The sequence below is a fragment of the Leucoraja erinacea genome, chromosome 1 (assembly GCF_028641065.1).
Source record: "Leucoraja erinacea ecotype New England chromosome 1, Leri_hhj_1, whole genome shotgun sequence".
In the NCBI taxonomy this organism is placed as follows: Eukaryota; Metazoa; Chordata; class Chondrichthyes; order Rajiformes; family Rajidae; genus Leucoraja; species Leucoraja erinaceus.
Genome location: NC_073377.1, coordinates 50,625,075 through 50,638,565, shown reverse-complemented (window position 1 = coordinate 50,638,565; position 13,491 = coordinate 50,625,075). Strand labels below are relative to the sequence as shown.

At 42.0% G+C, this 13,491-nt stretch overlaps 1 protein-coding gene across 8 annotated transcripts in view; it reads left to right on the top strand.

The window, feature by feature from the left end:
- Positions 1 to 13,491, top strand: part of LOC129696554 (mesoderm induction early response protein 3-like) — a 67,376-nt gene that overhangs the window by 24,562 nt on the left and 29,323 nt on the right. For all 8 annotated transcript variants that reach the window (XM_055634589.1, XM_055634580.1, XM_055634604.1 and 5 more), the window contains 2 exons: positions 5,462 to 5,541; positions 9,493 to 9,565. In XM_055634589.1, coding sequence (XP_055490564.1) covers positions 5,462 to 5,541; positions 9,493 to 9,565 — 153 coding nt within the window. The remainder of the gene's footprint in view (positions 1 to 5,461; positions 5,542 to 9,492; positions 9,566 to 13,491) is intronic.

Here is a 13,491-nt window from a genome sequence, read left to right as displayed (position 1 = left end):
CGGGCATTTAAAAGTAAAGCCTCAACCATGTTGGGGCACTACCTATATCAGACTTCAATGCTTTTATCTTCAACCAAGTTGGTCTATTTCAACTCCTGACATCAAAGGAAATGAAGGACTTTCAGTTGGTGCCTTCACATTTCATTCTTCCAGTCTTCAAAACCTTTCTTTATCTTTCAAAGAAGTCTGAAACTATTGTAACTTTTACTCCATTGTATGTGTAGTTGCTCAGCTGCAGATTAAATAAAATAAACCCTTTATTCCAAGATACAAACAAGTGGTTGTTGAATACATCTTTATACATTAAACTTTGTCTGCACAAATCCTTTATGAGTTTTGGAGTTTGGCTGAGGTTTTGCTTCAGTGTGGCTGATTACCCACAGGAACCTTTGTATTTTCCATACAAAGTAACATCAAATTTTCTTTTTAGCCTTGCATCTGATCTGAGATTACTGCCTTTCTGTGTTGCAACGCTTTCAGTTCTATCTACATTAAAATTATTGATTTTTCAGGGCTGTCTAATGAGACATAGCATGAACCCCAATCCAGAAAGTATTTTCTTCAGAACTCTGGTTCTGAAAAAAACAGCATAAAAAAACCTCAGCTAGTGCAAGATTGCAAAAATAGCACACTGTTTGACTGATATTTCTTTGTGCTGATGTAATGCAATCACCAATTTATGAGAAACTGATTAGTTAGCAACTGCATTAAAATATTGACCAGAAAAAATATGTGCAAGCATATTAATCACTGAGCAACAAAAAAGGTTGTGTTCTTTTGTATTAATGACTTGTTTCCAGTACATTTGGGAATCATGGATTCTAGAAACATTTGTGTGCATGGGATTTTATTTTGTATACAAAGCAGTGGATTTTGTGGCACTCTAACACTCTGTGGCAAAATATTTCCACTCTGAATTCTTTGTGTGAAGTTGTGGCTTCTTCATGCCCACGTTGGTTTTGCATACAGCCTGTCACCACTGGTGACTCGCCAGCAGCCTCACGAGAAGGTACAGCCACAAGAGGTCCAAGGTCAGATGCACTAAATGGCCTTATCTGCACACTGGTTATGATTGGTGAGAATGTAGTTAAAAGGGGCTTCTGGAATAAACGTGACACAAGATGTCTGGCTCAGCTAAATGTCGTCTGTTCTTTGCTTTCTGTTGTGGGATTCAGTAGATCCTACAACTGGTGACCCAATTGCTACACGCAACCTTCCACTTACAGATTATAAAAGTGACACGGTGTCAGTCGACGAAATAAAACTTGACGTCCCAACTCTTTTCACAACCAACCCGAGAGCTGTTGTGTCAATACTGGAAGCTGGATTTCACTTCCTCAATGTCACGAGCAAATGGACAAAATTTGGGTTTCCAACAGCACGTCTTCCAGAGCAGATCGCATGGGAAGTAGAGGACGTCTTCCTTAATCCTGCAGAAATTATGCTGTACGACATGCTTAAATCTGCTATCTTGGAGCGAACGCAGCCCTCGAAGCAAGCCCGCGTTTCGGAGCTGCTGGGTGATGATAATCTCGGCGATAGGAGGCCATCACAAATGCTGCGGAGGTGGAGCAGGCTGGCTGTAGACAAAAATATTGACAGCGATGTTTGGAAACAGAAGTGTCTCCATTGTACGCCTACTCGGGTGCACGGGCATCTGATGGGTATGTTTCAATCGACCAGCATAGATGAGTTCACAAAACAGGCCGACATTATCACGGAGCCAACCACTGTGCTGCAGGTGATTGTGGTTAATGCAACAACAGTAAAGCCGGAAATACACAACGGGAACAGCAAAATGTAGTGGTCACTGCGCAAGTCGAGGCTTTGGCAGACCAGCAAAACCATCCCTGTTTCATGTTTAACGCAAATCGTCGGGGATGGGGTTGAGGCGATGCCCAACGCATTTGCTGGAAACAACGGGAATAAGGTACAGCGGCCCGATCGTGTCAACCTCCTTGCTCCTTCTATAAACATCAACACCCGGGAAACGACAAGGCCAGGAAGTAGAGGCGACTGCTGCCCGTGGGCAAACTAACCACCGCCTTTTTCTCAGCGGCCGCCTCTCTGGTATGCAATATTTCATTGACTCCGGCGCCGAGTTATCGGTCGTGCCTCCAAATTCCCACGAGCATTTACTCCCTAACCGCGGATGTGTTCTCACCGCCGCGAACAATTCTAGCGTAAAGACATTTGGTCAGAAATCACTCACGCTCGACTTCGGTTTGCAGAAAAGTTTCGCATGATTTTCATAGTCGACGACGTATCAAAACCCATTATCGGAGCGGATTTTCTTTCACACTTTTCTTTGCTGGTGGATTAAAAATTGATTACTGCACCCGCGCACAGGTGAACTGCATCTGCCGTCTTGCATTGACTATCTCACCATACCAGCTTCCAACCTAGCACCGGCCCATATCAGGAGTTACCTAAACTATTTCCATCACTAATAACTCCGTCTTATCGGCACAATGATATCAAACACTCTGTCACGCATCATATTCAGACCCGCAGTCCTCCAGTTTCGGCAAGAGCACGCGGGTTACCCGTAAATCGCCTCAACGTTGCAAAGGCCGAATTTGACCATGTTTTGGAGCTCGGGATCATCCGCAGGTCTAAGAGCTGCTCGGCATCACCTCTTCACATGATCCCGAAGAAGTCTCCCGGAGATTGGCGACCCTGCAGTGACTACCGTTCACTAAACAATGTCACTATTCCAGATTGATACAGCATCCCACATTTGCAAGATTTCGCTGCAAGCCTGCAGGGTAAGCGGGTGTTCGCAAGCATCAAGCTCGTGCGAGCGTATTATCAAATTCCAGTCGAGCCTGCTGATATTCCCAACACAGCCATGGTCACTCAGTTTGGGACGTTCAAATTTCTACATATGCTGTTTGGTTTACGGAAATTTACAGCACAATAGTTTCAGTGATTCATGGATCACGTACTCTCCGGCCTCGATTTTGTCCACGTGTACATCGACGACGTGTTGGTAGCGAGCTCCTGCAAAGACATACATAATGCCCTTCATAATGTTTGGGACAAGGACCGTTTATTTAATTATTTGCCTCTGCACTCCACAATTTGAGATTTGTAATAGAAAAAAATCACATGTGGTTAAAGTGCACATTGTCAGATTTTATTAAGGCCATTTTTATACATTTTGGTTTCACCATGTAGAAATTACAGCAGTGCTTATACATAGTCCCCACCATTTCAGGGCACCATAATGTTTGGGATACATCAATGTCATGTAAGTGAAAGTAGTCATGTTTAGTATTTTGTTGCATATCCTTTGCCGGCAATGACTGCTTGAAGTCTGCGATTCATGGACATCACCAGTTGCTGGGTGTCATCTCTGGTGATGCTCTGCCAGGCCTGTATTGCAGCCATCTTTAGATCATGCTTGTTTTGGGGGCTAGTCCCCTTCAGTTTTCTCTTCAGCATATAAAAGGCATGCCAATTGGGTTCAGATCAGGTGATTGACTTTGCCACTCAAGAATTGACCATGTTTGAGCTTTGAAAAAACTACTTGTGCCTTTAGCAGTACGTTTGGGATCATTGGCTTGCTGTAGAATGAACTTCCTGCCACTGAGTTTTAGTCAATGCAGGAGTAGACCATTCAGGCCTTCGAGCCAGCACCACCATTCAATGTGATCACGGCTCATCATCCACAATTGGCACCCTGTTCCTGCCTTCTCCCCATATTGACTCCGCTATCTTTAAGAGCCCTATCTAGCTCTCTTGAAAGCATCCAGAGAACTGCCCTCCACCGTCCTTTTACTATCCTCCTTTATACCCTTGGCTAGCTTACTCTCGTACTTCATATTTTCTCCCTGTATGCCTTTTTAGTTACTTTCTGTTGATCTTTAAAAGTTCCCCAATCCACTGGCTTCCTGCTCATCTTTACTATGTTATATGTCTTCTCTTTTATTTTTATACTGTCCTTGAATTCCCTTGCCAGCCACGGTCTCCTCTTACTCCCCTTAGAATCTTTCTTCCTCTTGGGAATAAAACTTCCTGCAACTTCTTGATTATTCCCAGAAATACCTGCCATTGTTGTTCCATTGTCATCTCTGCTCGGGTCCCTTTACAGTCGACTTTGGCCAGCTCCTCCCTCATGCCTCCATAGTCCCCTTTGTTGCAATACTGACACTTCTCCCTCTCAAATTGCAGATTAAAACGTCATACTATCTCCTAATGGTTCCTTTACCTTGAGTTCCCTTATCAAATCAGGTTCATTACGCAGCACTAAATCCAGAATTGCCTGCTCCCTGGTTCGTTCCAGTACAAGCTGCTCTAAGAATCCATCTCGGAGGCACTCTACAAACTCCCTTTCTTAGGGTCCAGTACCAACCTGTTTTTTCCAGTCTACCTGTATGTTAAAATCTCCCATAACAACCATAGCATTACCTTTGTTACATGCTAATTTTTACTCCTGATGCAACTTGCACCCTATCTCCAGGCTACTGTTTGGGGGCCTGTAGATAACTCCCATTAGGGTCTTTTAACCCTTAGAATTTCTCAGTTCTATCAACAATGGCTACTTCTTCTGTTTCTATGTCACCCCTCGCAAGGGACTGAATTTCATTTGTTACCAACAGAGCTACCTCACTCCTTCTGCCCACCTTTGTCTTTTCAATAGGACAAATCCCCCTGAATATTCAGTTCCCAGCTCTGAACCTCTTGGAGCCATGTCTCTGTAATTCCCACAATATTATAGATACCAATTTCTAACTGAGCCTCAAGCTCATCCACATAATTTCTTATACTTGCGCGTTTCATATATAACACTTTTAATTTGGTATTCACCTCCCCTCCTATTTCACCTGACCTTACTCTCTTATCCCTTCTTGAAATGTTCTTGATGCTGCCTGTCCCGCTGAGTTACACCAGCATTTTATGTCTACCTTTGTGCAGTAGGTGATGTGTTTGTTGAACAAGCTGCCCAAGGAAGCTGTAGAGGCAGATACAATGGCAACATTAAAAAACCATTTAGATTGGTACAAAAGCAGGCAAATGGGATTAACGGTCATAAAATCTGATTGGCATGGATGAATTGGGCTGAATTTAGGCCTGCATATCTCAATGGGGGCAAGACATAAACATAGAAAATAAGTGCAGGAGTAGGCCATTCGGCCCTTTGAGCCTGCACCGCCATTCAATATGATTATGGCTGACAAGTGATCATCACGAAGTTGTGTTGGTAAAAATATGTATTTTAATTAGCCACTACAGCTTATTCATTATGAGTGCATATTTCATTTAAAGATTTGAGGAGGAATGAGTGGGATCAAAATATATATTTAGAGGATGGATTCTGAACATTTTGGGAAATCCATGATTGGGAAAAACTTAAAATATTATTGGTCAAAAATAAAATTTCTCTTGTTTGGTGAATTCAGTGAAAACTATATTTTTAGTTGTCCTTTTAAACAGCTGTATTTTTTTTTACTTGCAGCAAGCACCGCCTTTGGTGATAAAGAATCTGAAGATGAGGAAAGACAAGATGATTGTGCTCCCCCTGAAGATTTGAAAAAGGTAATTCAATCTTAATCTTAATATAAAATGTTTATGATGTATGATAAAATATCTAAATTGCACAGAATTTGTGTGGGTTTTAGATCTCTGAACCTTTTATTCAAGAAAACATACAGACTCCCAATTTGCATTGAGGCATTAGCCTACAATTTTATTTTACATGTCCTTCTCTTCTAAAGTGAGCGCTTACTAAGACAAATTACCTCTGCAGCTGACAGTCATTTTGTATCTTTTTCCAAGTAGTTAAACTTTAGTAGCCGCTAAATTTGTGTTTTGTGAATCGTGATTTGTTATCAGATTGATTTTGACCTTGCTTAATAATTTAATGAGCAGAAGGAATTCAATTGTAACAGAGAGTGAGAACAGTGGCTCGTGTACAGTGGTTTTCCTCACTAGCCTGGAACGATGCCTCTCAGTGAAGTTTGACTTAAATTAGGTAATTATTTAGCTACATTTAAATCACAAAAACATTATTTTTTAACTTTCTTGAAGGAAGTTGATTTCATTCATTTAGTGCCCAACGTTTCATCAGGATGCCATAAATGGCTTTGATCTTGTATTAGTTTTGAAATTATTGTAAAATTGCATTCTGTAATGAATTGAGTGATTTTTGTGAGATACTGGAAAGGTGGAAAGCTGGCCACAATAGTGGCAACGGCTTTTAATCCAGCTAGTGGACTTTGGGAAGTCAAATTCTCGTGGGCCATTTTGAGTAAATGGCAGTAAGTTCAGAATTGTGGATGGACAGAGAGACCTTGGGGTGCGATGGCTGACCTCCCTGGAGTTGGCAGCACAAGCAGATGGGGTTGTGTGAAAATTATCTGGTATATTTCCTGACATCATTCGAAGCTTTGAGTATTAGAATTGGGATGTCTTGTTGCAGTTGTAGTAAACATTGGTTAGACCACACAGTTTTGGTTGCAACACTCCAGGAAGGATGTGGTAGCAATAAAAAGAGTGCCCAAAGTTGTTGCGTGGTATGGTGGGCTGTAGTTTATAAGTAGAGATTGGATTGGCTGGTTTATTCTCACTGGAACATAGCTGAGGGATGACCGGAGAAGTTTCTTGGGTTACGCGGGGTATAGATAGAATCTTTCTCCAGGGCAATGGAGTCCAGAAGAAGAAAGCACAGTTTTTAAGGTGAGATGGGAGGAATTTAAAGGAGATTTGATGGATAAGTTTTTCATGCAGATGATGGTGACTATCTGGAACAGGTTTCCAGAATAGGTAGTGGAAGCAGATGCAATTACGACTATTAAAAGATGGTTATGCAGTAACTTGCATAGGAAAGACCTAGAGGGATACAAGCCTAATGTGACTAATGATATTAGCTTAGACAGACATCACCGTTGGTGCAGATGAGGTGTTCTGAGAGAGTCAGTCAACAATAATTGTTGTGCGTTGTTACTGGGCTTCATCAAATGTGCAAGATTTACACTCCCTGGTTTCTCAAAAGCTTTTCCGCCTCCAAAGTATTTCAGGAATGTGATGGAATGCTCTCCATTGAAAATGCCCCCCATAATGTTTGGGACAAAGATCCATCATTTATTTATTTGCCTCTGTACTCCACAATTTGAGATTTGTAATAGAAAAAATCACATGTGGTTTAAGTGCACATTATCAGATTTTAATAAAGGCCATGTTTATACATTTTGGTTTCACCATGTAGAAATTATAGCAGTGTTTATACACGGTTCACCAAATTTCAGGGCACCAGAATGTTTGGGACACAGCAATGTAAATGAAAGTAGTCATGTTAAGTATTTTGTTGCATATCCTTTGCATGCAATGACTGCTTGAAGTCTGTGATTCATGTATTCTCTGGTGATGCTCTGCCATCTTTGGCATGCTTGTTTTGCAGCCATCTTTGGCATGCTTATTTTGGGGGCTAGTCCCCTTCAGCTTTCTCTTCAGTCAGCATATACAAGGCATGCTAATTCAGATCGTGTGATTGACTTGGCCACTCAAGAATTTACAATTTTTTAGCTTTGAAAAATTGCTTTAGCAGTATGTTTGGGATCATTGTCTTGCTGTGGAATGAACCGCCGGTCAATGTGTTTTGAGGCATTTGCTTGAACTTGAGCAGATAGGATGTGTCTACACACTTCAGAATTCATTATGCTGCTACCATCAGCAGTTGTATCATCAATGAAGATAAGTGAGCCAGTACCTTCAGCAGCCACACATGCCCAGGCTATAACACCCCCACCATCGTGTTTCACAGATGAGGTGGTGTGGTATGCTTTGGATCTTGGGCAGTTCCTTCTCTCCTCCATACTTTGCTCTTGCCATCACTCTGAGAGAAGTTATTCTTCATCTCATCTGTCCACAAGACCTTTTTCCAGAACTGTGGTTGCTCTTTTAAGTACTTTTTATTGACAAACTGTAACCCAGCCATCCTATTTTTGCAGCTAACCAATGGTCTGCAACTTGCAGTGTAGCCTCTATATTTCTGTTCATGGAGTCTTCTGCGGACAGTAGTTATTGACAAATCCACACCTGAAGAGTGTTTCTGATCTGTCGGACAGTTGTTTGGGGATTATTCTTTATTATGGAGAGAATTCTTCTGTCATCAGCTGTGGAGGTCTTCCTTGGCTTGCCAGTCCCTTTGCGATTAGTAAGCTCACCAGTGCTCTCTCTTCTTAATGATGTTCCAAACAGTTGATTTTGGTAAGCCTAAGGTTTGGGTGATGTCTCAAACAGTTTTATTCTTGTTTCTCAGTCTCATAATGGCTTATTTGACTTTCACTGGCACAACTTTGGTCCTCATGTTGATAAACAGCAATAAAAGTTTCCAAATGTGATTGAAAGTCTGGAGGAAAGACTAGGTGTTGAGAGCTCTCTTATACCTGCATTAAGGAGGAAATTAAACACACCTGAGCAATCACAAACACTTATGACGCCATGTGTCCCAAACATTATGGTGCCCTGAAATGGGGGGACTATGTATAAACACAGCTGTAATTTCTACATAGTGAAACCAAAATGTATAAAAATGGCCCTTAATCAAATCTGACAATGTGCACTTTAACCTCATGTGATTTTTTTTTTTCTATTACAAATCTCAAATTGTGGAATACAGAGGCAAACAAATGTCAGGTCTTTGTCCCAAACATTATGGAGGGCACTGTACCTGGAAAAATGCAGTACAACAAAGGCAAACACAGTTACGGACAAATCAGTCCCTTTTGATTGGCTGGCTGACACCCTAAACCATGATTGATTTGCACAGATATTGTGCTGTCTACTATCTACAATGAGGACTATTTAAACAACACATTTCCACCAAGAAAACAATGTTTTGGAGCTATAGAGAATGCATCATGATGTTACTTGGACAGACATGAGGATGCTACCAGCTGCGAATTTCCTTTGGAAATATATCGCTGTTCTACATTTATTATTGGGTCAAACTTTTATAATTCCTTAACTAGCGGAATGATAGGACTGTCACCACAAGAATCCCTTCCGGTGGCGCTGCGAGTCGGCTGCCTCGCATGCAGCGGGCTTGTGTTTCAACTTTTTTGGTTTGTCCAAAAGTATGTTTTAGTGTTTCTCCATGTCTTGTCTGGGGGGTGGTGGGAGGAGGGGGAATAGGGGGAAACCGTTTTCAGGCACCTACCTCGACGGAGAGGCGACTTTCTTTCTTGTCGCTTCTTCGCCCTCCCCTCCTCGCGGCCTTGCAGCTGGTTTAGTGCGGCCTTTGCCGGTGTTGGGCCCAGAGCTTCAGCGCTGGAGGGGTAGAGCTAAAAGCTATATAAAGTTGAACTATCACCAAAAGAGAATTTGTTGAAGTAAAATGATCTATCAACAATTTAGAAGGTACCAGGGACGCCAGTGTACTGACATATTATATAACATTAGAATCTACTTAATTGCTATGTTTTATGGAAAACAAATGTATATTAGCTGGATAACAATCGTGACTTATGTTGGCTTGTCCTTGTTTAGGAAATAATGGTGGGCTCAGAGTATCAAGCTGAAATTCCATCTTCTCTGTGCAAATATAAAGATGGAGATAAAGGTGAGAAAAATATTTTATTCACTTTATGACTTTGGTAAGCACGAAAAGACAATTATCTAAATTATTTGGGTAGATTCCTTGCGAATCAGTGTTTTTCTATAATTGATTTTGATTCCGAGGCGCTGCGTGAATTCAGTACACTGGGTTACTATCAGCTCATGCACACAATCCTGCAGGAAAAATGGCAGTCTTCATGGATCTTGAAAAAGAAATGTGTTATAATTCTGTAGTTTTATGAGATTGAATCTAGCAGAATAGATAAATGGAAACCTGTGACTGTGGTGTATTTGGACTTTTGAAAGGCCTTCAATGTGGAGATAGAATATTCTTGTAGGATTGTCCAGTGAAACTATATGTGTAGAACCTAGAAACAGGAAGGGGATGATCACTTTGGGAGCGTATTTTAGGCCCCACAATAGTTGCTGGAATTGGAGGAGCAGATTTGTAGGAGAGATTGCAGATAGCTGAGAGTATAATAGTTTTAGTGGGGGATCTCAACTTCTCTAATGCGGACTGGGTCTCCCAGAGTGTAAAGGATTTGGATGGGATGGTGTTTGTTAACAACTGATAGGAGACCTGTGACTGGTGGTATGCTGCAGGGGTCGGAGCTGGATTCACTTTTGTTTACTATCTGCATTAACAATTTGGATAATAATGTAACATTGCTGGTAAACCTGCAGAGTATACCAAAATTGATTGTACAATACACAGTGAGGAAGGATATCTAAATTTGCAATAGAATCTGGATCAATTATGAAGGGATGGCAAATGGAATTGAACTCTGACAAATAAGATGGTGCACTTGGGTATGTCAAACCAGGGCAGGACTTGACAGTAAATGGCAGAGCACCAGAGAGTGTTGTGGAACAGAGAGATCTAGGAGTATAGGTGCATAGTTCCCTGAAAGTGGCGGTTCAGATGGACCGAAGAAGGCGCTTTGCATGCTTGCCTTCATTTGGAAAGGTATTGACCACAAATGATAGGACATCAGATTCAGATTCAATTTTAATTGTCATTGTCAGTGTACAGTACAGAGACAATGAAATGCATTTAGCATCTCCCTTGAAGAGCGACATAGCAAACGATTTGAATAAAAAAATAATAAGTGTCCGGAGGGGGGGGGGGGGGGGGGGGGGGGGGTGATTGGCAGTCACGGAGGTACGTTGTTGAGTAGAGTGACAGCCGCCGGAAAGAAGCTGTTCCTCGGCCTGCTGGTTCGGCAACGGAGAGACCTGTAGCGCCTCCCGGATGGTAGGAGGGTAAACAGTCCATGGTTGGGGTGAGAGCAGTCCTTGGCGATGCTGAGCGCCCTCCGCAGACAGCACTTGCTTTGGACAGACTCAATGGAGGGGAGCGTGGAACCGGTGATGCGTTGGGCAATTTTCACCACCCTCTGCAATGCCTTCCAGTCGGAGACAGAGCAGATCATGATGCATTTGTACTAGTTGTTGATGAGGTCGCACTCTGCGTGCAGATCGTTCTCCCAGTATTTGGACAAATGTCATCGTTCAAAAGGTTACAAAGATTTACAGGATGTTACATGGACCTGTGGGCTTGAGATAGAAACATAGAAAAATAGGTGCAGGAGTCGACCATTTGGCCCTTCGAGCCAGCACCATCATTCAATATGATCATGGCTGATCATCTAAAATCAGTACCCCGCTCCTGCTTTTTCCCCATATCCCTTGATTCCTTTAGCCCTAAGTGCTGAATCTAACTCTCTCTTGAATACATCCAATTAATTGCCCTCCACTGCCTACTGTGACAGAAAATTCCACAGATTCATTCACAACTCTCTGGGTGAAAAAGTTTTTCCTCATCTCAGTCTTAAATGGTCTACCCCTTATTCTTGTTTAAGAAAGAACTGCCACGTACATCTAATATATATACATTGTGGTATATATCATGTAGTATATATCATGTCTTGATTGGTGAATATGTTTATTTTGTGACTTTATTTGAAGTATTCAAGGTAGACCAAAATGTTGGAGAAACTCAGCGGGTGCAGGGCTCTCACTTAACTTTTTTTCCCTGTTGCCAGCCGGGCAACCTTGACAGCTTTTTAGGTTGCTAAATGACAGTTTAGGTGGTCATTTAAGACGGTTTGCATGACACCTGCGATAATGTGCTCGGACGAAGTGCGTAGTTGCCAGTTGGAATTATGGTCAATGAAGCATTCACATATTATTTCTGCTTCAAATAAAGTCACAACCTAACATATTCACCAATCAAGACATGATATATATACCACAATGACATGCAGCAAAATTATAATACAGTATCTCAACTCTTTTTACACATTGCAATTAATGCAATTTCTATTAGTTCTTTCCACTTCTAAACAAAAATGTGGTTGGATTATTCAGCGTATGATCAACCTGTGTCAATAAATCCTGGACCATGGTCACATATATGCTTAACCATGCGAGCCACAGATTGATGCAAGCATGTTTTCTGTGAAGGACTGAAAATTACCATGACATGGCCATAGCATGGGTCGTTATTGCTATTGGTACAGAAACATTCTCGTTTCCCACATAATTTATCCATAACAAAATATCCAGTTGCAAGGAAATTTCTAAAGGTATTTTATGAGAATATGTTAAATCCGACTATACCCTTCTGACAGGTTAAAAATTACACTAACTGATGTTAGTGGTTACACTAACTGATGGCCAAAGGACATAACTGCAGCAAATGTTCTTTTGGTAATATGTTTAAAGGTGTCAAAACGTCACATTACCGAACATTCAGATTAGATGTACGTGTTGTGAACAGCAATGAAGATACCCAGTTTGTATGCACCAGATTAAAAAAAAAAAAATTGATAAACGCTGTTTCCATCATTCCCACTTCAGAATTAACATTAAAATCTCAACTGAAATATCTCATGAATAAATTTGTGATGTATATGACCGACTGTAGAAGTAAATCATGGATAAATCCAACGTATAGTTGTGAATGGTGTCCATTAAATAACTACAATACTGATACTCCATATTAAGAGCTTTGATTTGCCGTTAAAATGAATTCTGTATTAACGTGTCAACGGTAGCAGTGACAATCAAACACTGCGGTTTTAATGTTTCACGTGTTCACAATTTAATTAATCCATCTTTATGGACTAAAACAAACATTAACATTGGGAATTAAAACGCATTTGATTGCATTCCGTTATCAAACATAGTCGATGTTCGTTCTGAAGACATTTCCAGCACAATAGGGTCGGGGGGGGGGGGGTGAATCAGTGCGAGGTGGATAGATGGCGGGGGGGAGGGTGGGGGGGTTGAGAAGGCAATCGGTGCGGAATGGATGGATTGAGGCAGGTGAATTTGTACGTGTCGGTTGCAGTATGTAAAATTGTGAGGGGAGAGCACGGGGATGTCAGTGGTGTTGTGTTGAATGGGGGGATCAGTACAGGATGAATGGGGGAGATCAGTACAGGATGAATGGGGGGATCAGTACAGGACGAATGGGGGATCAGTACAGGATGAATGGGGGATCAGTACAGGATGAATGGGCGGCTCAGTACAGGATGAATGGGATGCTCACTACAGGATGAATGGGGATCAGTACAGGATGAATGAGGGAATCAGTAAAGGATGAATGAGGGAATCAGTAAAAGATGAATGGGGAGATCACTACAGGATGGATGGGGGATAGGTGCAGGATAAATGGAAGGGGGGGGCAGTACGGGATGAATGGGAGGTTCAGTGCAGGATGAATGGAGGGTTGGCAAGAGAATCAATGCGAGGTGGATAGGGTGATCAGCGCAGGATGAATAGATGGGGGGTGGTCGATGGAGAGGTGAGCACAGTGGATGTCACAGGACTGAATAGAGGCGGGAATGGGGATCAGTGGAGGGGTCCCGGGGGGAGGGGGGCAGTACAAGGGATAGAGGGGGGGGAGGGGCCGTACAAGAGAGA